The sequence below is a fragment of the Dermacentor silvarum genome, chromosome 1 (genome assembly GCF_013339745.2).
Source record: "Dermacentor silvarum isolate Dsil-2018 chromosome 1, BIME_Dsil_1.4, whole genome shotgun sequence".
NCBI classification, from domain to species: Eukaryota; Metazoa; Arthropoda; class Arachnida; order Ixodida; family Ixodidae; genus Dermacentor; species Dermacentor silvarum.
Window position 1 is genome coordinate 38,126,213 of NC_051154.1, and position 27,737 is coordinate 38,153,949.

Genomic DNA, 27,737 nt, shown 5'->3' on the forward strand with positions numbered 1-27,737 from the left:
GCACCAGCGTTCATTTCAAGTCTCAGCAACTTTTTGTAGTCACCTGTATGCCTGGTAGCTCCAAGGCTAAAGTCATAGATGCATGCAGTTCGTGGCAAAGAGCTTTGCTTTTCCAATGCAGCGGCACGGCCTTCACTGCTCCAACCCATCAGTGCAGCATTTGTCAATCAAATGGCCTGAACTAGCGTGTACCTTTGACGAGGACGAATAGCTGTCTTTGCCCGCTTTCTCAGCCTTGTCATGTTACTGACATTTCAAGTGCTCACCATTGGATGTCTGCCTTGTAAAAAATGCTGTCCGTTGAAGGTCACGTCAAGACTAGCAACAAGTGAGGAGAATCTTGGGACTAGAACCTGGGCTGCACCGTCGGCAACATTTTACTTTCTAGCCTTCCCAGAGTAGGAGCTTACCCCTGCTGAAGGAAAAGGTTCACTCACTCGAAAGTACACATATAATTACTCTGACGTGTTTTGCAGGTTTGTGTTTGTTGAATGTTTAGTGGCTTGCAGTTCAAGCTTGTTCCTCCAAGTCTGTGTGTAGCGCACCTGGTGTATGTTTATAAAATACTAGGCCATGCGGCCTGCAAGTTTTTTCATGTTGTAAGCTTTTGCACTGTTTGCTATACTGAAACGAATTTGCACCCTCTTTTGGTTATCCACCCCCCTCAACCCCATTTTAGGTTTAGTCTCTAACTGCCATACTGATTTTCCAATACTAAAGTACCGACATCTGAAGCGTGATATTTCGGCAAATATTTAACCGGAAGCCATTTTGTGAACAGTGGTGAGCAACAAACATGTCTTTTACAAAAATTTTTACTTGGCATTTTTGTACTTTTAACTTGTAGCAATTGATGGCATGAAAGCTTTAGTGTCCAGAACAATGTGTCTTAACGAAATGTGTATGTGAAATAAGCTGTGTTTACATTGTAATGGAGGTATTTCATAACTGGCCAAGCAAAGCATTCTTGATGTCATTTCAATGGTCCAAACCTCAGTGTTTAAAGGTATAGTTATGGTTCAGCATTTTCAGTTTTTATTTTCCTAATTTCGCTACACTTTATTAAATTTTTATTTCCAGTTACAATGTTTTTTTCCTTGTTTTTTTCCCCCTGTGAATATATCTTACCAGACGAAAATTCACTGCCGTTTTTAGTTGATAAATGTTTGTGTTGATCTTAGCCAAACTTTCTTTTTCTGCAAATATCTGGCTCACTAATTTTGCTGATGCCGAGACATACTTAGCATGTATGATTGCTGATCCTGCCCTTCAAATCTGTGGTTGCATTTAGTAAACAAAAATAACAAAGCTTTAGAGGTGCAGTCTCGCAAAGGCACAGCGCCATTAGGTGATGCGACTATGCAGGAATTATGAGCAAGCGCAATAGACATTTGAACACAAATAGAATGAGACTTTATTTGTAACATTACGCAGGCACATAGCTCCAATAATAACACAGAAAAATTGACTAGCTAGATATCATCCTGCGTTGGCATCAGTGAACTTGCCCAGTCCATCCAGCGCAGTGGCCACAGCACGAAGACCGCAAGGGCCCAGGCCAAGGCTCCCCTGACCCTCTGTGCACACCTGGCCCTACCCCCGCTTCGTGTTTTTGTCCCATTGGCAGGCAAAATGGATGCAAATAAGAAAAGTAAACATTGCTTGAGAGGCATTGGGGCTGTCGTGTCACCTTGACTTTGCCAGGCTCCTTGCATCGGAGCACATGTAGGCTCATAAAGCTGCACACTGATTGACTGTCCTAGCTATTTGGTAATTTTGCTTTTTCTGACCCTTTTTGATAAGAACCTGATTCCAGAGGGAAAAAAATGTGGCATATGTCTTTTGGTTTAAACCGAAAACGTTGAACCCTGTCACAAGTTTAGCGGCCACGACTTTCACTGCCGAAAAGTGTCGCGGGTATGGTCATTGGCCTTTTGATAGTTATATTAATGCTGTATCCTACTGTGGCCGAGCATCAGTGACTGCATGCATCACCAATGCACGGGAGCTAGCACTCTTCAGCAGCAACAACAACTGTGGCCTCTGCACTTTTGTAACAAACAAAGAGGGTGCTAGAGCTGAAAAGGGAAGGCAGGGATCTCTGCTGTGTTAGGCCAATGTGCACATGGTATTATGAAATAATTATGAGCCCGGTCACTTGTATTGTTTTAGACTCCCTCTTCAGTTTCATGAATACAATCGAAAGAGCAAATTCTTTTAAGATATTCATTGGTGCAATGACTATACCAAGCGGACAGTGTTTGATTTCCTTTTGGATGATTTAAAAAATAAGCATGCAGGCTGTGAAAACATGCATCAGACTTCTAAAGGGGCACTAAAGCGGAATATTAAGCTGAATTGGTAAATGAGAATTCTAAAATTAGGGGGGGGGGGGCACAAAGATTGGTGTAACCCTGAATGGAGGCTCGGAAAGCTGAAAGAAATGCGAAAGACAGTTGACAACGCCGCCTTGAAATTCCCCCCACTAGCTCTTCATGATGTTCTGAATTTTAACGACTTCTGCTCAGAGTCGGTAGGTAGTTTATTGATGAACAAGGAGTACATTGCATTCTATAGAGTGGAAAGACAACCTAGCAAGTTTGGCAACTTTTTCTGTGCAAAAATGATCCAAACATAAAAAGAATACTTTAATCTGTGGCCTTGCACTGATATACCAACTCCGCGGCTCAGATGCAGTTTCAAAAAGGGAAAATTTGGCCTTCATTCTCTCCGCTAGTAATCGCTCCTTTTCCACCAAGTAAGTGCCCAAATGGAGTCTCAAAGATTTCACCAGGCTAAAGGTAACTGGCTCTGCTCCTTAGTGTTCATACTGAATAATTTTGTTTTATATTGTATGGTTAAGAACTAAAACAACTTAAGTTCTGCATTGTATACGCAAAATACTGTACACTAAGAAGATGCACTGAAACAAGTAAGCAGCTACAAGTGTTCATGCCATTATGTATCGTGCATGGCGACCCAGAACCCACTATGGCCCACTCAATGCTAGTATTTCAATTTCAAGACACTATTTGCGAGACTCAGCCTTAGCACTGAGCGAAAATGTTTGCATACCACGAGACCTCGCAAGAGTTGGGACGTCATTTAGTTGAGGAGACTGCATTTACTGGATTAATACAACCACCATGCTGTCACTGAAGGTTGTGAAAGAATACTTGATAACAAGCTACATGTGATGCCTGGCAAGTGCAAAATTACATGCTGCCTGTAGGCATGTGGTTGAGATGAGAAAAATGATGACAAGATTTTCCATTGGAAACAGGCAGCTGGTATTCGCTGAATACAGAACCGTAAGATCAAATTTGTAGCCATGCACAATGACTAAAGCTAGATGTATAATTGTTTTGAGTCTTGCGTGCTGTTGGGAATCTGCAAGTGGACAAGTTCACTTCCCTGTCGGTCTTTCCAGCGATCCCGTATTCAAAATTAAGCACCATGCATAGTATGTATTGTATAAAACTTACACGAAGCAGACACTAAAGCCAGGGAAAGCATAATGGAAAATAGCCATGAGTGGCGCTGGTAACACTTCCGAGGCCTGGGTTGAGCCATTGGCTCACTGTTCAGTACACATTCACAAATAGTACTCAAGTAAGCCGAGCGGAGACCGCTTCCACTGTATGTTTGACTCACTAGCAGCAAGTTGTATTGCCTTCCACTTTCATTATTAAGCCTACATTTATTTTAAAAAGTTAACTACCCCTATGCTTTCTTAGGCATCATAAGGTGGTTACCGACAAAAATCGAACCCCTCGGTTACGCATTCTTCTTGCTTCCTGTTTAAAATGTCACGCAAAAATTACACATTCACTTTAGTTTCAATGGCAATACAAGCTATATCGTAGCACTACTGCACATATAAGTCACCCATGCACCTATCTAGCATAGGTGTAAGATTTCACTTTGCGCAGTGCAAATAAAAATGATAAAACCGCAGTTTCTTAGCAAGGCCTGCTCCGCTGAGCGCCGGTGACAAGGGGCTCCCTTACAAAAGCCAGGTATCTGACCGTGCAGCAGTTACATGGCTTTTGTGCTGTAACTATCGTGCCCCAAGCAAAGCCAAACAGTCTCTTACAATAACAACTGTAACATCGTACGGAGTACGCAAACAATTAAATATAAACAAAACTGCGACGACGACAATGGCTGTATGGAGGCACCAGCCGAGATCCTCTTGTCAAGATATTCTGTCCCATCTGAAGCTAGTAATAATGCTCGGAGCCGATTATTTTATTGTATGTACAACCAGCAATGGCTCATACAGATTACAGGCACGCTTTGTTTTTTGCTACACTAAAGACAGAAATCGGCGCGACCTACGAGCAGGCGACATTTGAGAACAGTGGCAAACTTTCACAGTGAAGTAAATACAAGGCCGATGTGACAGACCGTATTATGCGTAGTATGACATGTATGACTACCACTGCGATCTCTTATAAGGCACCTGCACGATGATTCGCACGATCCGTAGTTAGTTCGCTGATTTTCTTGCGTGTGTCTCCATATGCGATGTGGAGATGTGGACGCTGCGGAGCTGCGGGAGAATATCTATGGTGGGAGAGCGGTACTGTACAGATAATTTCCTAATGCGTCACTCATTCTAAAATTTTGTTTTTTCTACAGTAGGTATCATGTCCGGTCTGTTAGCGTCCCTTATCACCTTTGTCGATTTCGGCGCTTAGCTTTGATTGCTTATGTAGGTGGCGCGCCTTTCCACTGCAGAACGTAAGCAGAAAGAAAAAGGAAGAAGTCGTTCGGACCAGAGAGTCTACGTAACACTAGAACATTTCCAAGTTTCATCCGCATATCCATTTTTGTTCGCTTCATTTTCGCCCCCGTTCATTGTTTTTTTCCTATTCCCTACCCAAACCTACCTTGAAATCTTCACTTGTCGTTCATCGGCAAATCATCGTTGTCGCCGGCAATCATGCAAGACGCAGGGTAACGTAGTGTTTTCTTCTTCTTTTTTCTTATAAGCACTTCGTTGAGAAGTGTCATTTGGATATCAGTTCGAAGAAGGCTCGAGCTTGTTTTGCCAGGCTGTAGGCTTTTCCCCAACGGTTGTGTTGTGCGTGCACTGTAGCATAATGTCCACCCACGAGGCGCCTTCCTACTCTCGGTAGAAATTTTAGCTTTTAGACGTGGCTCTGTGTGTACGTTCGATGCTGCATAATTAGATACCAGCGATTAGCGCACTGGTATGGTGTACTTTGTATGCGTGGAGCATTTGCTTTAAGTGCCGTTTTTGTGCGCTTACGGACGCGCCGGCTTTTGTGGTTAGCGTCCCGTAGTTTGCGCAAGGTGTTACGATGGCCACTCGGCTTTTTTGTAGCTTATAAGCACGGGAAGACGACGATCGGTAGACAGGCGCCGCACTTATTTGCATTAACGTTGCACGTTGATGGAAGCGTTTGCATTCTTATTTGTTCCTCGATACGCGACTGTCCAGGAGTGTTTTACTCCTGGATGGTCACTCTGCTGCCAGCACATACGTGATTCTTGATTCTGCTGTTTAAGTTCGAATGTTCCACCACTTGTGATCCTTTAAATTGCTTATGCAGATGTTTGTAAAAAAGGCTGCAGTGAAATTGACACCTGCTGCTTTTTGCATTCACGCGTTTTTTTCCCGTGTGGATTGCCAGATGCGAAATCGTGACGGGGCAAGTTGTTTCCCTGCTGATGGTTGGCGTTCGGGATTCCCCGGTTTCCTGGAAGCAGTCGTAACCATGTACTAATCGTAACTAAATGCATTGGTCGTTCCAGATTGCTGTACGCCGCAGTGGTTCTAAATTTTGTTTGCATCTGAGTTTCTCTGCATTTCACATTGGACAGTGGACGCTGGCATTGTGCATTTAATTGTTTTCGTCTTGCCCAACTTAACGCTGCAGCAGCCGAGAGTGTGCGACACTGCATGAGCGCACATGGAAAGGCAGTGTGGTGTTGCATGCATTTTGCTCATGCCGGGATTTGTTTGTTTCAGGTTGCTGCAGTGAGCGGGGGCAATGTTAGCCACAGGGAAGCTGTGCGTGCATCAGATTATTTTGGCCATGTGGCGCAGGAAGCCCATTCTACTTTTCGTGGTGCTGGTGGTGGTGCTGCTGGTTGTGTTAGTCCAGTATAGCTCCCTGGGCAACCACAATGCACGGGGCGAGTCGCTGCTGGCCTCCCCGTTCGGCATGGCTCCTCCAGCAGCTCCCGAGCAGCAGTGGGCCGCCCAGCAGCAGCAGCAGCAGAAGTCGGCGGCCGGTGAAGCCAAGCCTTTCAAGGAGCCAGCACCTAGTGGACAGAAGAGCAAAGTTTTCATCCCCCAGCTGCGGTTCGTCCACTTCGACCTGAAGGGGGCACCTCCCAAGGTGGCCTATCTCAAGCAGGTCTTTCTGCTCATCCGAGAAGCAGGTGCCAATGGCATCCTGTTGGAGTATGAAGACATGTTTCCATATCACGGCTCATTAGAGCCAATACGTGCAAAGAATGCTTTCAAGAAGTCCGAGGTAGAAGAGATTCTGGCTGCTGCCAAAGAAAACAACTTGGAAGTGATCCCTCTGGTGCAGACATTTGGACACTTGGAGTTTGTGCTTAAGCTCCCAGAGTTTAGGCATATACGAGAAGCTGATGAACACCCAACAGCTCTGTGCCCTTCACGAAATGAAAGCTTCACGGTAGTGAGTACCATTGTAGATCAAGTATTGGAACTGCACCCAAATGTCAAATGGTTGCACATTGGCTGTGATGAAGTGTTCCACATGGGTTACTGTTCACGCTGCATGCAACGAGATCGGGAAGAACTATTTCTGACACATGTTCAGCGTGTGGCGCGCCACGTAAGAGACCGCCATGGCCGGGTACCTATTATCTGGGATGACATGCTGCGTCAGATCAGTGCTGAAAAGTTAAAGCCACTGGGCAAGCTTGTGGAGCCCATGGTGTGGTCCTATGTCAAGGATGTGTACCGGTTCATCAGCTACAGCAACTGGGCTACCTATAGTGAAGCATTTGAAGCCATCTGGGCTGCCAGTGCATTTAAGGGTGCGTTTGGTGAGACCTTGACTGTGCCCAACGTACGCATGCACCTGGAGAACAATGAAGGTTGGCTTGAAGTGATGAATGAGCAGCACGCGAAGTTCCCTCACTTCCGCGGCATCGTCGTGACTGGCTGGCAGCGCTATGATCACTTTGCAACTCTGTGTGAGCTTTTTCCCGCTGGTCTACCGTCCCTGATACTCAACCTGCTGGTGCTCTCAAATGGTGCATACAGCACCGAACTGCTGTCACGGTTTCACAGCCTGCTCAAGTGTAGCCACTCGCGGTCGCCAATGGACCTGCAAAATGACCCTTACCTATGGCAGAAGGGCTATGGCTGCTTTTTCCCGGGTTCAGCAGTCTTCCGCCTGACACAGACGCATAGCGAAGCCATCAAGAAAGCAGACGACTACATGCACGATGTGACGATAGGCAAAGCCTGGATCACTGAGTACAATGTTCGCCGCAACCTGACGCTGCCCAGCCGCGTGGACCAAGTGCTTGAAGAGCACTCGTCCACACTGTACACGCTCACCTCCCTCATACATCAAGCGCGTGACGTGCTGCGCGAAGTCTTCGATGAGTACACTGTGGCAGAGTGGATCGAGCAGAACATCTATCCATGGGTGCTGCGCTTGGAAAAGCTGTGGAACGACGCCTTGTCCATCAAGAAGACGCGCACTTGGCCCGTGCGGCCACTCGACCCGCTGCCCGACCTTCGCCGCTTCAACGTTGGGGGAGTCTGATGGGACGCAGTGCTCTAGGGACTCTCATGGGGTGTGCACGAACAAATGTGGAGTGTGGGACTTGCTGGTTTTTTTTTTATTATTATTAGTGAGTGGGTTTTTTAGAACATCATTTTGTTGTTGTACCTGCTATATGCATCCTCACTCTTGTTGAGACACGGCCAGGACTTTCTGGTGTTCGCTGTACTGTGCTACATATTTATGTTCACTGAGTGTGCATCAATAAAAGGCCCTTTTAAGTTATTCACATTTCCGTGTGCTTTTCACCTTTCTTTTATTTATATCATTCATTATCCATCCACAAGCTCACGACTGAGCTGCGTTGGCTGCAGCAAAAGCGTGATCCGGAAGCAATGGCTTTGGACAATCCAACCCAAGACGCACACGAAGCCGAGCCATTCCAGTACGGCTGAGCTGCTTGCGGCACAGTGCCGGCGCTCGTGATTGTATGCATTGTGTTGCTTGCATGTCTTCGTTTGTAAAACTTTTGTAGAATGTATTGCATTCCAGGTAAGTTCCAGCATGTACGCTTAAGTTAGTATATTTTGCCTAAGGACGAATGTAAATGCAGTAGCCAGGAAACGAGCGCCTGCGTTCCCATCGACTAACCTGTTGCGCGTTTGGTTATGTAGCTCTAGTTGTAGTTTGCTGCTGACTCAGTTAACCAGCGTATTAGTTGGATACCATGATGATGACCTCCGTTCATTGTTGCCGTCTGTGTTCAAGTGAGGTCCTGTTTACCATTTATAGGGCAAAGGCTCTGCGCCTCTGGTGATCGATTTCTTGGAGGAGATGGCACTTATGTCCAGAATGGCTATGTTTATTCCAGTCTTGCAGGTTTGATCAAAATCCTGCGTCAAAAGGACAAGGTGAGTGTACAGTTAAGTGTGCCTTGTACGTGCATGCTTGTTAGCACGCACCACCACTGCAATTTGCCATGGAATTTTGCCAAGTATCTTGGGTAATACGTCACAGTTTAGTCACCAGTATAGTTGTACCCCCCTAGTAAAGGAGTCGTGGTGGATTTTTCTTGTGTATTTTAGCTGCTCGTAGTCGTTCTTAAAGCAGGCAGACACATCCTAAACCATTTATTCACGAGATAAGACTGGCTTGATAAAAAGCTTCAAGTTTACGGAGGAGTGCGAGGAAAAGGAAGTTTTGAACTAAATATGCGCTTGAGCACCGATGTATAAAGAATTTACACGGAATAAATCATTGCTTTTTCCCAGTAAATTTAATGGTCTGCATATGTCCACAAGTGTCATAGTGCAATTAAAATGGTATGACAAAATTTGTCATTTCAGAAAACATTGGTTGAAGTACACCGTTGCACTAGACAGAATGTGCCTGCGCCAGGAAATATAGTCACAGTCAAAATCACAGGTGTCACACACAGATTCTGCAAATGCTCTATCATAGCCATTGAAGACTGTGAGCTCTGCGAACCATTTAGAGGTATTATTCGGTAAGTGAATTTTGAATTTAGGAAAGGTTTTAAGCTTATAACTTGCGAGTCTTACTATTATGAGTTTCTTCGTTTCCAGAAAGGAAGATGTTCGAGAATTTGAAAAAGACACGGTAATTTTTTTTTACTCATTTTGTTTGTGTACCTGCAATGCTGGCACATTGTCTGCATTTTTTAACTTTTTGACATAAAGACATCTTCATGTCATTGTTTTTAAAACTGTTGGTTGTGGTCCTCAGTGGGATCATGACAGGTTCAGCAGTGCATGTTGAACAATCTTGGGATGATTGGCACTATATGTGAGCATGGGCTGCTGCCAGTTATGTTGTCCACATAGGTATCTCTTGCGTGTTTTCTTCTAAATCTACCAGTACATCATTGCATGATGGTGTAGCTTTGGAATTTTCAGGTAAAAATTTGATGCCACATATGCATGTACCCTGCAGGTTTTGTCTGCTTTCCAAGTAGATTATACAACATATGTTGCTACCGCCCTCAAAGCATAACAGGTTCCTGCTCCACTTCTTCCTGGGTCTCTTTTTTGTTTGGCTCTTTTCTGTTGAATTTCATGCTTGTTCTTTGACATCAGTCACAAATTTGGGGAAAAAGCAATATCTTCTCTGAGCACATGCTTATGCTGATGGGCTTGTGGCACATTCAGTAAAGCACTAGTCTTGAGAATTGTGTGGTTAATGGTTTTCAGCCCAACCAGGTGGGTGTAGAATTTGATGTGCTTGTTATCTGATGATCAACAATGAGCAGTGTTTGCTGAGACTGCTATGAAATGTTGCTGTGGAGTATTCATATATTTAGTGAATTGCAAGGTAACACAGTGTCAAAAGCGCTGTAGCTGTGAAAGGAGCATCCCAGTATGACTTGGGTTTTTCTGCTTGTGCATTAATGTTATCACTACAATCTAGGAATAAAGCTAAAATGCCGTGCTGTATACCTTGCGTCTTTTCTTTTGAAATGTGAACAAATGTCATCTCAAGTTTCACCATGCCATTGCTGCCGTAGGGCAGCTGGTTGTTATAGGCATGATAGATACAGATGACAACTGTGATTGAAAGAGTTTTTCTTCAAGTGGGGGGGGACAGGTTCCCCCCCTTCTTCTGTCTCTTTCCATTTGTGTAAGGCTCCATTTTTTACTGGAGTTGGTGGAACCTTGGTGGTGGGGGTCCGGGAAACAGCCCAGTCACGACCAAGTGATTTCCTTACACTTGCATATATTAGTTTCGATACAAGTGGCATTCATAATAAATACAGTTCTAGCAACACATGCAGGGCCGCGATTTTGTAGCGATGCCTTATGACTTATTTTAGAATAGTCTTATCATCCACTGCTCACGGCCGGCTGATCCCATTGATAACGCGAGCGGACCGTCGCTCTGACCACTGACAAAGCGCGAAAAGGCATTATTATAATGAAACTTTTGCGCACACAACAACACGAAACCACAACGAAGAAGTACACAAGGTACTTCTTCGTTGTGGTAGGTGGTTTCGTGTTGTTGTGTGCGCAAAAGTTTCATTATGATGCCAAACCAACTAGCCCGCCTATCCGTTTTTAAGGCATTATTAATTTAAAGTCATCGCTACAAAATACCGGCCCAGGTCAGATGCTGCATGTCAAACACCGTAGGTCAATCATCTCTGTATTTCTCTACTAAGAAGTAACACAATTGCTCATCCATGCCAAGAGCTTTAATATATCAACTAAAGAATTGCTTTATAGAACATACGTGCGTTCTGTTCTTGATTACGCGTGTGTTGTTTGGGACCCCCAACACGGGTACAGAACGGGTACAGAATTTAGCTGTTCGATTTGTTTTCGAACGTTGTGACAGAAACTTCAGTCCTACGTGCACGAGAGAATTATTGCAATGGGACACACTAGATTGTAGACGACGCAGACTTCGATTAAAGTTTTTTCACAATATCTATCATGCAAAAGTTGGTATTGACAGGCATATTTACATAAAGGAACCTAACTATCATTCACATAGAGTTGACCACGAGTATAAGGTATTGGAATTCGCATGCAGAACAGAGTTATTCCACATGTCTTTTTTCCCTAAAACAATGTGTGAATGGAATCTATTAGATAAGTCTGTGGCAATTACATCGTCTAATGAAATCTTTTTTGCACTTGTCAAATAATTCTTTCTGAATTTGAGTCATTGAGTATGCGTGCTGCTCCCTGGGGGGATCACTACTGTATTTATTAGGTTTTCTTGTGATTTATTTTTGTTTATAGCTCTTGGTATACAGTAAGCTTTTGTTCAATACTAATTTGCATTTTCTTCTTGTATTGGTGAGTTTTTTGTAACTTTAATTATGTATACATTTTGCTAAAGCACTAGAGCATGTTCACCTGTCTTGATTGATTGTGATGTTCTTTGCCGCTGTTATATGTATACGATTTGTTTTTATGCTGCTTGTGCTTGCTACCGCTCTATATGCTTTGTCTTTTTTTTTTTTTTTTTTCGGTCCCCCCCTCCACTGTACTAGCATGAGGCGCTGTGGGTATGACATAAATAAATAAATAAAATAAATAAATTACTTTAGTTAACAGTTCACAGTTTGTGCACAGTGTGTCTGTGGATGTAGCAGTATATAAATATCAGAGGCCAATTCGTGTGACCTCTAAAGAAAGGTGATGATTTCACGTAATTCTGTAAGAATAATGCAGCTACTTACTCCATTCAACTTCTTCTGCTGGTAATTGTTGAAAGCAGAGAAATTCTTCAGAATCAAATGGCAGTTGGTGGTGACCCTCTATATTGCTGTACAAATGCTGTGGTGCTGATGCTGGCCACCATGGTTGCCACAGCGTGTACTATCAGCGTCAAATAAAACTTGAGCAGAGCGCGTGGCCCAAGCATAAGTGAACATATAGTGCGTGCTGTCCAGTCATCACCATTGACAGGTGCACACATGCGCTTTGGTTGCACTGCGCTCGTTTGGGAGTCAAACAGCCAAATGCGCTCTGCACGCCCATGCCGGCCACCAACACGGCTGCCAGCGATACTGCGCTGCGCAGTTTTGCCGATCAAAAGAACGAATGTGGTGCAGCTGCGGCAAACCGCACGAGCGAATGTATCTCTAATGATGACGGTGCAAACTGCACCACGCGCACCACTGCTCGCGTTTCATTTGACGCCAATACCACTTAAGGTTTCGGCAAACCGTGCGACAATACTTGCCATAAGCTGCAATATTTTAGCTTCTGTTTTGTTCTAGTTTTCTTTTCTCCCTTTCAAATATAAGAACCAGAACAGAAGTGAAAATATCGCGTGCAGTGTCAAAACCGGATGTGCACGCCTGTCAATGGTGATGACTGGACAGCGCACACTATACCTTCAGTTATGCTTGCGCCACGCGCTCCGCTGTTCAGGTTTCATTTGACGCTGATAATACATTGCATGCAACCTGTATTTCTATTGTGGTTGCATCTGAATCTGCAATTTCTGGAGAGAAGTGCCAAATTCTAAACGCAAATACGCAAAATCTTCTTGTTATGGAAAGGTGATAAAAATGCTATAGTATTTAGATGAAAACAGCTAGCAACGTTATATTAAATGTGAGTTCGAGATGAAACATGGTTTAATGTGCGTTTGTGTGACCCTATGCCTATAAGCAAATCATTTTCATAGGTGTTCTCTTGCACACATACTCCCAGAAATATGATAGGTGTTCCTCCACACACACGTGCACGTACACACACATTTGTGCTTAGCAGCAGCAGCAGCAGCAGCAAAGAAATGTGCCTTTGTGGATATATCAAAGAAACTCGTAAAACATAATGGTGAAGCCCACTATGTAGCATTGTTTAGTATGCTTCTAAAAGCCGTGCCTTGTACTTAAAGATAGTGGTAAAGCTGCAGACTATCGGTGCCGTTGCATCAGCAGAAACCGTTCTATTTGCACATGAGAATAGTAAAGTCAATCTATTGGCTGTTCAAATAACTCCGTGACTTATCTCGGTCTTGGTTTTGTACCTGAGGCTTCATTTATGCTTGTGTTCTTCAACCAGTTCTCTAGTTGTAGCTAGTAATTGAATAGTTTGCCTTGTGTAGCGTGTCACCCTTGAGTGTAGAATGTGCTGGTTGACCTAGACTGATTTTTTTGTTATTTCAGGTCGAGATGCACAAATGTTTTCGGACAGGTGACATCGTCCTGGCCAGAGTAGTATCCTTCCCTTGGTATTGTTTCTGTAGTCGTCTCTTGTTTAATGCATTATGTCTTACATATTACGCGAGACCAACTAGCCTGAATTACCGTTTCAGTTGGTAAAGCCATGTTGAAATGGCGTAATGTGTCTAGAACATGTTATTATCCTTGACTTTATGAAAGATATCCCTTGGTGATGCACTTTCCTACTACCTGTCAACTGCCGAGAACAAGCTCGGAGTAGTTGTGGCTTTGGGTCCCTTGGGTAAGTTGAGGACTCTGAACAACAGATTTTAGCATAGTTTCGCAGCATGTTGTGCAATTGTTATTACCTCTACCAGGTACTAACTACGTATGGATATCATGGTAATCCAAGCACATGCACACAACTGGCGCCTGTTGGGGTGGTACAGTAGCAATAAGACACCAATGCAATCAGTACAGAAGATGCATTGCTTTCTGGTGCTTAGTATCAGAGTTCTTGCTTTGACGAAGCAAAGTCCCTTTGCCAAGATGTTGGCTCCAGCTTGAGATATTCCTTGTTTGACCTCTACTGTTTACTGTTTACCTCTACTGAGCAGTCCATGCAAAATTTGTCAGTTGAATGGGTCAAGCTGTTATCATTACTGCGCTCTTTCAGCACAATTGAAATCCATTTTCGTGAATTCTACTTTTACAATTTTTTATTTTGCAAACAAATTTTGATCTTTCAGCCATGAGTCAATGAGTTAATGTATTAATTTAAAAGCAAGGATTTGGCAAAGCAAGTTCATAGCAGCAAACCCCAGGAACAGCCCAAAATCAAAAACACAGCACGACAACCCCAAGTGGTGCTTCATGTAGTCTGACAGTGTCCAGTCTGATCAGCTAATGGCTGTGTAAGCGCTCTTGTCATCAGGAACATAAACAGAACAGAAATTTTATTGCAATATCAATTATTTGGGTACTCCAGGTGCATTTCGGCCGTCGGCATTGGCGTTGCTGTCGCCATGATGTTTCGTATAACATCACGGCTGCACACCGTATGTTGTGGGTGCGAGTAAAAGTGTGTGAAGGTGAGCTAAGAAGGATGATGGCTTGATCTCTTGCGTGCAAGGGAGGAAGCGCGCTGTATTCCATCGCACTCCGGTGGCGGCTGGGTATGGCGCAATTGAGTGCGGTCGCGCTGGCCCTATCTTGAAAGCGATCTGTGGTGGGTACATAGGTAAAGAGTGCATCCGCGCTGAGTGCTTATGTCCTTGTGTGCGCTGTGTTCTTGCCGCTTAGATGCGTTGAAGTGAGAGGCAGCACAAAGAGCAATTCACTCGCTGCTGCTGCTGCTGCTCTTTCCCACGCCAGCGCTTTGACATTGAGTGTCCGCGGTCATTGAGTGTGCTCATGTTTGCCTGTGAGCACGTGACCATTTAGTTAGCAAGCGAATTTTTACAAGCTTATAGGCCGATCAAACTACTATCTTTACTTGGTATAGCCGTCTAATAATTTGCTATTGCAATCGATGCTTCACCTTTCGGGCGAAACTTGACTTTTTTGATCATGTGTCTATCAATATCGTGCTCTTGAAGAACCGTCGGGTTAAAATGCACACATTCTAGCCGATCACATGCTGATAACTAGCCAGGTGATTGATCAGTTGAAGATTTGAGGTGTGCTGGCTTCCTCAAGGAACTATAGAGGCACTGAGCACACTTGTGACATTCGAGAAGTGTGTAAGGCACTTTTGATCAATGAGATTTGCGGAAAATAATGGATGTATCAGCAAACAAGCTTTTCATCACCTTAGCGTATTGCGTGTTTTTATGAGATTAATTTTTAAAAATTTTATGAATAGTTCTTTAGTCTTTGTGGGCATTCGTCGGATAACTCTTCTTAAAATATAAGTCTTGCTCAGTAAAAGAAAGTTCTGTGAGCAACAGATTCTTCAGATCCAACAGATCCAATAGCTTCAGCAGAAAGAATGCCAAGTACAGTGTCAAGGGGAGATACAGGCTTTTTTACACCCACATAGTGGCGTGATTGTGATGTGTTTCAGGAAAGCTAACACATTACTTTCAAGCATGGTGACCCAATCCTTTGTTTCAGACCTGCAGTGTTGACATGTATGCATATGTGAGCTAAAGGGGTCCTAGGACGCAACACTTCATGAACATAGTAAAACATCCTCACTGGTTAGATAATTAGATGATTCTGTCTGAACACTTAACTGGTCAATATTATTCCTGTACATGCCACAGTTGACCTGAAATATCCAGTGCTGCATAATAATATGCAGCAGGTGACCTAAATAAAAAGTTCCTTTACCGTTCCTGTGGCTCTTTAAAACCCTGGCAGCCCTTTGTGTTGCTCTGTGGCATGGCGGTGTTATGCAACAATTGTTGGTGGGCTTCATTCTGTGGTTATGATCACTGAGAGCCAGCTCACAAACAAGAAAGCAGCAGAGAGGGCAAACACTAAAGCACAAAACAAAAGGCTCTCGACAGTATGCCTCATTACGGCTACACTCAAATGCAGGAGGGAGTACAAGCACCTGCATTTGAACACAGCTACATTCTCATGAAAACTGCAGTGTTCTGAAAGCCACCAAGCAAGCTGTGAAGTCAGTGACGTGCTGTTGAAGGGTTGCTTTCATTGGCAGGGCTTATCTAAATAATCATGATTTGAGTGACAAAAACAAGAGCGCTTTGCGGTTACATTCCATGGTAAGAATAGTAGTGAGCTTGTTCTGTTTACAAACACCCATGGTTACAGATGTGTACAGAGCTCAGATCTGTTAGTAACTACACACGAGTGCATAGTCAACAGTACTGTCAGTGCTGTCTGCTGATAACCACCAGTTTTAGCGCTGGTGGTTATCGACGGACAAGGGTACGACAAGGGTGTTGTAGGTACGGGTATGACCATGCACTGTCAAAGGCAGACACCTTCTGCGTGCACAAACCGATGATGGCGCTAATAGTGCGGAACCTTCAGGAGTGCTGCTGTCCATGTCACCTATTGAAATTAGTGCTCAAAAAGTACGACTCATCCTTCACAGTATGAACCGGCTTGAAGTAGCCTGAATACGGGTTTCGGCTTCTCGTAAAATGTGCTCATGCCTTCACCCATATCACTGGTGATTATCAGCAGACAGTGCAGATGGTGTTGTGCTAGCTCTACTGTACTAATAATAGCTACACTCACAACTGCTACACTTGCAGTGTAGCTGCTACAATGGCTATTGTAATAGCTACACTGTCATGTAGCTATAAACAGATTCGAACTCTATATGTATGCTGTGGTTTTGTAGTACAGCTTTCTGTGTTCCTTTTTTTTACACGCATTTTACAGCTTCAGCTTTCGTAACATTGCACTGTGTGACAGCGGAGGCAAAAGCAAGGAGGAAAGGCAACATACATGAAGGTGTTGTTTCAAAATGTATGGGAAATAGAAACAAAGATATCGTGCCGTATGGTAAATTAGGAATAGATGGTGGTGTGCCCACTGGCAGAGCATTGCAGCTACAAGCGTGCTAGGCAATACCAAAGGAAGGAAAGAAGCGCTCCAATACAAAACACCTAAGGAGAGCTAAAGCACAGCCACGGTGTAAGAATAAGGAGAGGTGCTGACACTCTCCCCCCAACGCGCGCGAAAGCGCCGCTCGCTCGCGTCCAGATTATGTTCGGCTTGATTGCAGCCGGTTCGGCGCCGTTGTAGAGGGCGCTGCGGTATGCGGTCCCAGCCTCGGCGGCAAGGCGCGTGCTGCCGCTGCTTCGTCTTCGTGCTTGAATGTGCGGTTGCGCTGTTTTGAAGGCACGATTTTTGTTCGCGTTCGTTTCATGAGCTTGTGCTTCGGTATTGTCGCCACGGGCCATCAACGAAGGTGGCAGCGGCCGTCTGAGGGGCGTTTGAAATGGCTAGAAAGTGCTTCGTTCCGAACTGCAATTCTGGATACCTGACTTGTGCGGAGCGTGTGCCTTTATTCAAAGCGCCGTCCGACAGCGGTCGTATAGAGCAGTGGCACCGTGAAAATCTGAGGGCAGACCGAACTCTAACGCCTACCGACCATGTCTGCACCAGCCATTTTTCAGAGGATACGATATCGATGGCATATTACGCGGAGCGCTCGATAAAAGGATTCCCACCTTATTTCCAAACGGTCCAAATAACCTCACATGGTCAAATAAACCTCGAAAGCCGCTGCGGAAGAGAGAACCTCCTGTGTGCCACAGTAGTTTGTGCAAATTTTGCTGCACGTACAAGATATATACTGGGTGGTTTACTATCATGCACCAACATTTGAAAATATGTAAATGTCACGTAGCTGGACAGAACCAAGGTAATGTTGTCTGCCGTCGCTTGGAGATACTCAGATTATTTTTTTTTATTCCGCTTAATTACATAATTATTTTCATAATTGAATAATCAACTTTTTTAATGCTATAATTGATAAAAAGTGTGAACGAGAGAATTGTAGAGAAGCATGGAAAACTCCCAATATAACTTTCTGTTGCTCAATACGTGATACATAAAAGTGTTTTCCGAGCGTGAACGAAACCCGCGAATACAGCAATATTGCCGCGCGACTGGCCGCTCGAGGCACTTTGCATGTATTCGTGAGCTTCTTTCATGCTCGGAAAAACACTTCTACGTAGCGCGTATTGAGCAATAGAAAGCTGTATCGGGAGTATTTCATGTTGCTCTACAATTTTTTCATTGACACTTTTAATCCAATTATAATAATTGAGAAGTTGATCAATAAATAAGACTAATTATCTAATTAGGCGGAATGTAAAAAATAACTGAGTATCTCCAAGGGACGGCAAGAACATTACTATGGTTCTGTCCAGCTACGTGACATTTGCATATTTTGAAATATTTGTGCACCCTGTAAAATACTGCGGTTTTCTGTGCAGATGTGTGCCTCATTTTCAAATTTATTCCATCCTGGATACTGATTTTTTTCTACAATGCGCGTGCGGTGTAGATTACAATTACATGCTTGCATGTTTTTATACAACATTTTTCCATTGTGGGAGTGAATGAGACCGCAAGCTTCTGGGATGGTTATCACCTACTAAAATTATCGAGCTGCTTCATGCACAAGTTTTTTCGTATTGTGTCTATGCAAAAAAAATGTCTATGGGATTTTTGTGTGGTGGGTGTAAGTGTATTTGCGGACAGGCTGTAGCATGCATTGTCAAACACGCTTACATTGGCACATTCTCATATGCAATTTAAGAAAAAAGAAAGTCACCTCTTTTTTTAGATCTTGCAAGAGCCACTCAGTCCTCAATGTACGAAAGCCCAATGAATAATATACACGCTCTATGTTAAGTGGAATTGGAATATAAAGGGATTTGCTCAGGTTTTCATCAGTAAACTGTGGTAGTGATGCTCTAATTCAAGATAGATGCCTGCCTTCGTCCCGCCTAATAAATTCCCATTTGAGAGAGTTTTTACATAGCTGATGTGCATTCTCATCTTAAGTTCTAGCCATGAACAGCTACATTGCTCTAGTGCATTGCATATCGGAAGCTTGCGCCGTTTCATTTCTTAATTTATATCGCGGCCACATTTAATTCGCGCAACGATGATTGAACGGTTTTCTGAGTGTGAATGGAAGCAGCGATAAGCATGAAATACATTTTCTGGTGCAGTCACTATTTTCTTCTGATCGAGGGGTAGCACGTGGGCTAACGCTTTTATTCTGTTTTTATGCTTGGATGAACGACTAGACCGGACGAAAAATTGTTCGCGCGAGCGTAACTTCAATGGGCTTTGAGTGCTGCCCGATTGATCCGTGTTCACGTCATCCACGCCCTGCACAAGGAACCTTCATGTTAGCGAAGCCTGGTACACTTATCACTTTAATGTGAAATAACGATTTTTTTTTCGCGCTTTGAGATTTACTCACTCCACTATGAACGAAAATTTAGCGGAGGCAGAGGAGTGCCAAGCCGCCGGCGCCGCTAAGCTGGGACCGCTGGCCGCGGCGCCATCTATCTGCTCGCAGCAGAGCTACTCGGTGCGCCCGCGCGCGGCCGAACATAATCTGGACGCTCGCTCGCGCGCAGTGTCAACACCTAAATATTCTTCCACTGTGAGCACAGCCAATCTTGCATTCCTAAACAATAAATATTCAACTTCAGAAGGTAGTGCTGTTTATTGGTAACTTTCATAGCAAAATGTTGGAAGCGTTCCAAATTTTGACAGCAATGTGCCGAATTCGAAATTTTTTAGTGGGTAAAACTATTTTCACGTTTGTTGCTATATCGATTGCACTACAGCTGCAATGTTGAGCAAAAATCTTCTTGGGCCAAGATAACATGCACTTAATGCCACTATGTGTCAACTTTGGTCCATATTAAGCCCCAATTTGTTCTCTGAGGTGCTTCAAGTAAAAATACGACAAAGTACATTCAATAGATCTATGTGTCGGTGTACCAGTATCATTGTAATGTTTGTTTTAAGCAAAGTATTAATACTTGTTGGCCTTTACACCATCATTCTGTACCACCACGCAGCACATTAACTGCAGGCAGTTGGTGCACGCAGCATTGTAATGCAGTGAGAAATCACTGGCACATGGGTGCTCAACTTTGTTGCCCTGGCTTGAGAGCCATTAGAAAAACTGTTGCCCTGCATCCCTATAGCATTTGACTGAGCAGTGAGGAGCCACGAGGCTGGGTGAGAGCTCTCAGAGTTGGCTTAGTTTTTTGTGTCCTGCTGTTGCTGCATCCTGCAACAGCAACCATATGTTCTCATTGAAATAGCTCTCAGGGAAATCTTGAAACACCCACAAGCATGCCTACACGACAAGGCCAGTACGTAGCAATATTCATTCGGGATAGAGTTGAATTCTTTTTGTGTAACAAGAACTCATTCCATGAAAAACTACTTCAGTCCAACTTTTATATCTACCAACTCTCCCGAATTCTGACCTCCCGATTGTTGGACATGGCCATAAATCTCCCGAAAAACTGCCCCAACGTGTCACCTTGCAAAAAAAAAAAAAGTGCTAGGTAGCTAGCTGAAGTCAGATTTAAATCTAAGCCATTTGTGTTTAGGCACTGTAGGGTTCAGTGCGCTTCAGATCGAGACATGCATTGAGCGCGTATGAGGCTAAGATTTAATATGCGTTGTCCAATGGTTGGTTCTCTTATGTCAACTTCACCTCTGTGCAGCAGTATTATGCGGTGAAGAAAATGTGTGGAAAGGAGCCACTGTTATGGAACATAGTAGGTGTTCCTTAAAGGGACCCTGAAACGATTTTGACGTGTAAAGGTACTGTGTCATTAGGGTAGCTTGTTCTGATCATTAAGAGACGCATGAGCATCGCTATCGATCGCAGTGGCACCGCTCCCCCGAGTTTTCAGCAGCTCCATCCCCTGCTACGTAGCGAGGCCGCGTGATGTCAATTGTGCAAGCTATCAGATTGGCTACCCGCATTGCATCATCGGGAATGCTTGAAACATGCCACAGCATTAAGCTTATTTTTAATAGCATGTCTATGCACAGTAATTTGTGTACCCTTAAAAATGAGTACACTAATGTAATAAATCTAGACATTTCTTCAAACAAATTGCCCGCTTCCGCCTGAGTATTGCGGATGGTCTGCTACAGCTCTGGCAATGGGGCAGGCAGTGGGATGCAGAGGGGTTCTCAGATGAAAGTGCATGAGTAGCAATGTCTTCTTTGGCAGCAGGAACATGAATGGTACCAGCACTGCATTATGCTCATCTTGGACTGCACGTGTTTGCAGGAAGCAAACTGCACAGCGACTACACACTAGAAGATGTGAGCGCTGCACATAAATGTCGACACCAACCTTTCTGGTCAACACAGCGGTCACCCACAGATTAAAAAGAAAATCGCTTTCAGCGGTAACCACAGGTTCTGCATTTGTCAGAGAGCCAAGTTTTGTATATAATTTGCCCAGATTGATAGCAGAAAAATATCCTAACAAGATGACAGCCAGAAAGAAAGCATTGCGAAGTAAATTGAATGTGCTTTACAACATGTCATAACGTCTGTCAGATAGCTGCCATCTTGAGTTAGACTTTAGTGTAGGGATACCGTCTCCGCCTCCCACGCAGAAAGTGTGGTTTCGATTCTCGATAAATGTACCTTTTTTTTTTTTTTTCCTTTTTATAAATTCTAGAGTAGCGAAAATGTTATAAATAGCCCATTTCACCACATTCACAAGTTAGTGGCAGCACTTTATTTCCACTGACGGCTACAAAGAAAGCTTACGACCATAATATAGAAGAATCGTAAATGTACCTATTAAATACTTTCAACTTATGGTGGTCTATTCCGGACCACCGTCAGTTGCACATCGCTCCTCGAAGAGGCAGGACGTGTGTCGAGTGAGCTCCTGAACTGTACTTTGCAATGTTGTGAACGTGGCTTAAATCATGGATCCGGGACCTCAAAGAGGTGTGACGTAATGCAAATGGCATTTCCCTCGCATTTACCACTAAATTGCCTCCGAATGTTTTATTTCTTAAAGTCTGAAATTAGATTGAGCTATCGTTTTCATATTATGCAAAATTTCCTTAGCATTATGTTGTTTTCTGAGGGAATATTCATTGAGAGTGCAACTGTGGACTATATATATATATATTTTTTTATTTTTTTTTGCTTTCTCTCCACTTTAAACTTGTTTTATTTTAAGAGAACTTTTGAGGCATGGTGGAAAACATTTTTGACAATTCGTCTGAAGGATTCTTCTCTTTGTGAAAAACGAATAAGCATAGTGAAATAACTGAACGGTTGTATACTCCAGGCCCTCACGAGGCAATCTAAGGCATAAATATTGCAAGCCATCTTCTCATTTCAAAACTAATGTTTTTCCAAGCAAGCATAGGCGCTTAATGCATGTACCAGCCATCACTCCTGCAAAAATTTATGCAAGACAGTAAAACTTAGGAGAGAGGCTTATTATAATAGTGCTGCTATATCCTTTAAATTTTGTTAAAATTCTACCAACATTTCAAAAGTTCTTTTTTGTGCGCTGTCTCCCTTTAAGCCGTGTAGCAGAACCCCTTTAACAGCCCTGAAGCAAAGGATGGGAAATAGTTACTGCACTTCTCTATCATTCTTTTATTTTGCAGCATTTGTTGATACAAGAAACAAAGCTATTGCACAATGTTGGGATACAGCATTGTGCTTTTCAACAGCTTGGACAAGTGAAATTTGTAAACAGATGCGTGATCTGGGCGGTTCGCCTTGCACATTTACATTGCGTCTGGTCGTGATAAACGAAAAGCTCAGCTGCGGCTTTTTGGCTGCATTTCTCATGTTATGGAAATCAAACATAATGATGGCAAAAGAACTTAGTGTTTCAGTGTTCATTGCAGTGCAATGGTATACAGGTTTTACTCTAGCCAAAGTTTGAGGTAATTGGGGATTGTATTTGTAAAGCTACTGCCATACTAGGGCAGGTATAGTGCAGTAACAATATACCAGGTTTTTGTCTTTTTTTAGCTAGCACCATATTTTAAAAAATCGCCTGTGGCAGATTGCACAATTATAACCCCCGAGTTTAAATTACTCGTTGAGGCAGTCGTTACTTCTATGAGAAATCAAAATGCTTAATTGAATAATTAACATGATTACACTCATTCACTTTTTAAATTACTATATAGTACATATTTCAATTTACGAATTGTAGCCAGTGAGTTCGCAAGGTGAGTATCCACTTAGAATGAATTCTCACGACTACACCAGTTACGAGATATTAATTTTCAAAGCGTCTGACGAACTGCATAGGCATTCCAGTTACTTTGTTGCTTCAATGCATAAAACAGTGTTTTCTTTTTAAAAAATTAAGTGCAACAACAGTGCATTGTTACGCAAGTTTGACAACGCGTATATCGAAACTGGTGCCATTCTGCTATCCTCCGAATTCGTTCCAAGTCTGTATGCCTTGCAAACTCACTAGCTACAATTTGTAGATTGCAATATGTGCCATAACATAAATAATGAAAATGTTTGTGTAATTATGTTCATTATCAAATTAAACTTTATAATTTCTCATAGAAGCAATGGCCACCTCTCAAGTAATTTAGCTCAAGGGTTAGAATTTTGATATGTACAACAGTAAATTTCTAAAAATTTGGTGCTGCTAAAAAAAATACCCTATATTGTAGGGCTGCCAGCTTAAGGTCTGAAACGTAAAATCATACATTATTGTGATCGCAAAGTTACTTGCTACTGCATGTGATAACCACAGCCAAGCAAGGCGTTAGAAGGGTGTAAATGACATACAACAAATATACTCCTGTAATGTGAAACTTTAAGTTGGTCATTTATTTTACGCATCATTTCTCTCCTTGAGCAACACTACATCACTAAAGTCTCACACACTCTCCTTGTGAGAGCCCTTTTGCATCGCTTTACTTTTCAGCTGCCTGAGGAAGTCTACCCACAGACTTCCAAAACTCAGTCTAGGGTTATCTTTCCACCGTAGCTCATACATTTGGTAGATCAACCTGTGCATTGAAGAAAGGTTAAAATGTGTAGTTTATGTCTAGACAGGAAATACCACAAAGAAAGAAAAAAATACTTCCATTTATTCATGTAAATAGATAATTTTCTGGTGTTTTCTTCTTTTTCATATATTCATGCAAATAAAGCATTTTCCCCCATGTTTTCGAACATGTAAGCTGTAGATTAGATTTTTATTGTTACTGTAAGGGCCTAGAGCACTGCACGGGCTTGGGCTTACCCGAAAGCACGGGCCCGGCCCATGGGCCGGGCCGGGTAGAACAGTTTTTTCACGGGCTGAGGCATGGCGTGTGCTTTTTGACCCGGGCCCGGGCCGGGCTCGGGCTTTCTGGTGGTGTGCATGTAACGTGCAGCGAGTTATTCTCGGGCGTCTCAACTCTCAAAAACATTATTTTTCGATCTCGGGCCGGGTTCGGGCCAGTTTCGAGTCAGGCTGGGGCCGGGCTCGGGCCTAAGGTAAAGGGGTGGCGGGCCAGGCCGGGCGGGTAACGTAGATTATTTCCGGGCCCGGGCCCAGGTCTCACGATAGAAGTTTTGATCGGGCTCGGGCGGGCAGCCCAATGTAAAAACGGGCCCGGGCCGGGCCCGTGCAGTACTCTATAAGGGCCTCTTGCTCTGCAGCTTGTCTGTATGTATAGTGCATCTCCTGATTGCTCTCACATGCGCAGTTTCTGCTTTGTAAATTTTTTTACTATGCGAGGTATATAACAATAAGCATATTAATCTGAGACATAGATGTCAGCTTTTGCTTCTCCATCAAAAACTGATGGTACACTAATCACTTTGAACTTGCGTATTGTGTGTAGTCATGAATGGTTTCCATCAAAGCTGCCATTTATGACATTGGTGGGTTCTTGTTTGCAGTCTTGGTTGTTTATTCAAGCACCTGGGTGCAATACTTGCTATGCATCAAAGTTTGGCATTTTTAGGGCAAGTTTAACGACAAACTGTTCCAAGAATGTCACCCAAGCTTCTTGAATAGAAGCTTTTCAACTCCTATTGACTTTGTGCTGGGACTTGTGCAAGCAGCAGCATAAGTCGGAACAGAAGTCTCAGCTCAAGGTTAACAGAAGTAAGCCATTCATAGCCCCATATTCACAAAGGCACCTTGACTCAATGCTCTTCCTTGACTTTACGAAGTGGAGCACAGTGCCACTTTTTGACTGAAGAAGACATAACAGTACTCGGTCATTCCCACGACGAGGAGTTGCTGGAGAAACAGAGCTTCACTTCTATGCATTCGAGTAAATGCCAAGAGCACCTACTTACAAAATCACTTCGGAATCGCTGTGGAGTGCCATTGAAGTGCAGTGATGACTTCAGCCAAGAAATGGTGCTGCCATCTGCTTTTCTGAGTTGTGGTGGAGTGTCAAATGGCGGAACATTCTAGAATATAGGAATTAGTGTAACGGCATAATGTTGCAGCTTTATCAAGACCTGCTTCTCTCTTTCCAGGTGTTCCAATGGTACCCGTCAGCTGGACAGCCATGCAGTGCCCAGTGTCTAGTGTCAAAGAACTAAGGAAAGTAGCCAAGTTGGCACCAGCTACTTAAGTGACTGGAGGGAGGTTGGCTTTGTATTAAGGGATTAAAAATGTCTTTGGCAGTACCTGTAGCACTCCATTGTATGAGCTGATTTACTTCCACTCGATGTAGTCATGCCATGTGTATTTGTGATGTAGATACATTTCAAGGCATGCTCTTTGATGGATTGATAGTTTTTGGGCCTATTCACTCTGGGAAACAAGCTGGCTGATTGTGTCTTCAACTGCACAAGAAACTTGCTTTCAGCGGTCCTTCACACAGGACAATATACAAATTTTGGGGAAAATGTCCTGTAGTGCTGACGATTTGTTTGGCTAATAGATGGGCAACAATGTGGGTTATGGTGAAAAGCATGTTTGGAACATGGTTGTACTAGTTGAAGCAGGAGCCACTCAATTTGCTGTGGTTTCATTGTCGTCTCTAAATGTTTCTTTACCATTTATGGATGAGTGTTGCCTGCAGGCAACATAACAGAAAAATTTTTTTTTTCTTTCTGAGTTTCAGTATTAAGTACGAAGTTTCTGGCTGGATGTCTTCAGCCAACACTTAATGACAGGCAACAAATGTCACTTGTTGGTTTAGAGCAGGAACACAGGACAAGGAAGAAGTTTTGCACGCGACTCGCTTTCTTTTGAAATTAAAGGGAAACAGAAAGCATGGTCAGAGGAGAGAGACCGATGCAAGATCTCCAGTTGCAGTGGTATCACACACCTGATGAAAAGCTAATGTGTACATCTATGGTTAAGACTTAGAGATTGACTCCAACCAAATAAGCAAATTTACTAGCCCGACGTTTCGGAACCAATTCGGCTCCTACTTCAGGGGGTATACTTCGGAGGTGGCGGTGTGCCGCTTTTAAAAGGTCCGTCGTAACAAAAGGAGAGGAAGGGGGAGAGAGCGTAAGGTGCGGAGACACTTGGCAGGGCACCTGTTCTAGACAGACAAAATAGGTGATGGGGGTGGGGTGGGGGGGGGGGGGGACTTTGGCGTCGCTGGTCGGCTGGGTTGACCGGTGCTGGGCGCCCTTTAATCGCGGGAATGCGTTGACGAGGGACAGGGGGGGTGGGGGACGAGTTGTTTTGCTGTTGCTGACCTAGAGCGGGGGGTCCTTTCTTCCCTTCGTAGCTTCTGCAAGGCCATGAACATACAAAGAAGGAAGAATGCCCTTCACGCGGTTTATATTACCCGCCGTGTTCTGAATGTGCCAAGACTCGAGTAGTAGCCTTTTTCGCCAGTTTGTCTCTGTTTGAAGGATTTGGGTTTCTTGGAAAGAAATCTTGTGGTCGGCGTCTTCGGAATGTTCAGCGACGGCACTGCGTATTCGGTTGAATGTTCCGACGTCGTTTTCGTGTTGTCTGATTCTTTCTTTTAGATTTTTGGTTTCCCCGATGTACGACGCCGGACAGTCGGCACAGCTGATTTTATAGATGACGCCTTGAGCTTTTTCTTTTGATGGACGGTCTTTTGGTTTAGGAATGAGGATATTCAAAGTGTTCATCGGTTTATGCGCGACTTTGAGGCCTTCTTTTTTCAATATTCGGCTGAGAGCTTCGCTGGTACCTTTGACGTATGGGATGGACACTCGTTTCTGTGGTCGAGGAGGAGTTAACGGTTGGAGGTCTCGTAGTTTGTTTTTTCTTTTTTGTTGTTGGGTTGTTTTTCGAATGAATTCCGTTGTATAGCCGTTCCTTTTGAGTTCATTGAGAACCGTTCTCCTTTCTTTCTTTTGATCTGATTCTAATGTGCTATGAGTTTCGACTCTTTTCAATAAAGAATTTACGGCCGATGCCTTGTGGTTTGCCGGATGGTTGGATCAGAAGTGTAGGTAGCGGCCTGTGTGGGTTAGTTTTCGGTAGACTGAGAATTTTAGATTGCTGTTGGTTCGTGTAACTTGTACATCTAGGAATGGTAACGATCCGTTTTGTTCGCGCTCCGACGTGAACTGTATATCCGGGTCTATGGAATTTAAATGGCTCTGCAGGTTTTTGACTTGCGACTCCTTCACGATACAGAAGCAATCATCCATGTACCTGAGGAAAACTTTTGGCTTCGGGGAAAAAGTACTCAGAGCTCTGTCTTCGATATTTTCCATAGTTAGGTTAGCCATGGTGACGGAAATTGAGGCCCCCATGGGAGTTCCTTTCACCTGCTTGTAGTAGCTGCCTCGGAAGGAAGTAGGTATTTGATAGGCATAGCTCGAGAAGGCGGCAGATCTCGTCTACACTCAAGGGGGTTCTCTCGTCGAGTGTGTCGTCGCGTTCTAGGGCATCCCTTGTTGCG

At 43.7% G+C, this 27,737-nt stretch overlaps 2 protein-coding genes across 6 annotated transcripts; both read left to right on the forward strand.

The window, feature by feature from the left end:
- The first annotated feature begins 343 nt into the window (after window positions 1-343).
- Window positions 344-8,036, forward strand: LOC119460726 (hexosaminidase D). 5 transcript variants are annotated; one of them, XM_049666806.1, is made up of 3 exons: window positions 344-476; window positions 680-783; window positions 6,002-8,036. In XM_049666806.1, exon 3 carries the CDS (start codon window positions 6,024-6,026, stop codon window positions 7,785-7,787), a length of 1,764 nt encoding a protein of 587 aa, XP_049522763.1. In that variant the 5' UTR covers window positions 344-476; window positions 680-783; window positions 6,002-6,023; the 3' UTR covers window positions 7,788-8,036. The 5 variants fall into 5 exon arrangements, with proteins under 5 accessions (XP_049522763.1, XP_049522771.1, XP_037577721.1 ...); XM_049666814.1 differs by lacking the exons at window positions 344-476; window positions 680-783 and adding an exon at window positions 2,413-4,962 and having other exon boundaries at window positions 6,080-8,036; XM_037721793.2 differs by lacking the exons at window positions 344-476; window positions 680-783 and adding an exon at window positions 2,415-4,962.
- Window positions 8,037-8,168: 132 nt separating this feature from the next.
- LOC119460757 (exosome complex component CSL4) lies at window positions 8,169-25,530 on the forward strand. Its single transcript, XM_037721841.2, has 7 exons — window positions 8,169-8,297; window positions 8,538-8,656; window positions 9,092-9,252; window positions 9,332-9,365; window positions 13,393-13,443; window positions 13,609-13,690; window positions 25,369-25,530. The coding sequence occupies exons 1-7, from the start codon at window positions 8,282-8,284 to the stop codon at window positions 25,464-25,466; spliced, it is 561 nt and encodes a 186-aa protein (XP_037577769.1). The 5' UTR covers window positions 8,169-8,281; the 3' UTR covers window positions 25,467-25,530.
- Window positions 25,531-27,737: the final 2,207 nt, after the last annotated feature.

Bases quoted from the DNA above. Each gene is read 5' to 3' on its own strand.
- LOC119460757 (XM_037721841.2), top strand. The intron at 8,657-9,091 runs GTGAGTGTACAG...TTGTCATTTCAG, and splicing joins TCCTGCGTCAAAAGGACAAG to AAAACATTGGTTGAAGTACA. The intron at 13,691-25,368 runs GTAAGTTGAGGA...CTCTCTTTCCAG, and splicing joins TGTGGCTTTGGGTCCCTTGG to GTGTTCCAATGGTACCCGTC.
- LOC119460726 (XM_049666806.1), top strand. From the start codon at position 6,024: ATGTTAGCCACAGGGAAGCTGTGCGTGCATCAGATTATTTTGGCCATG.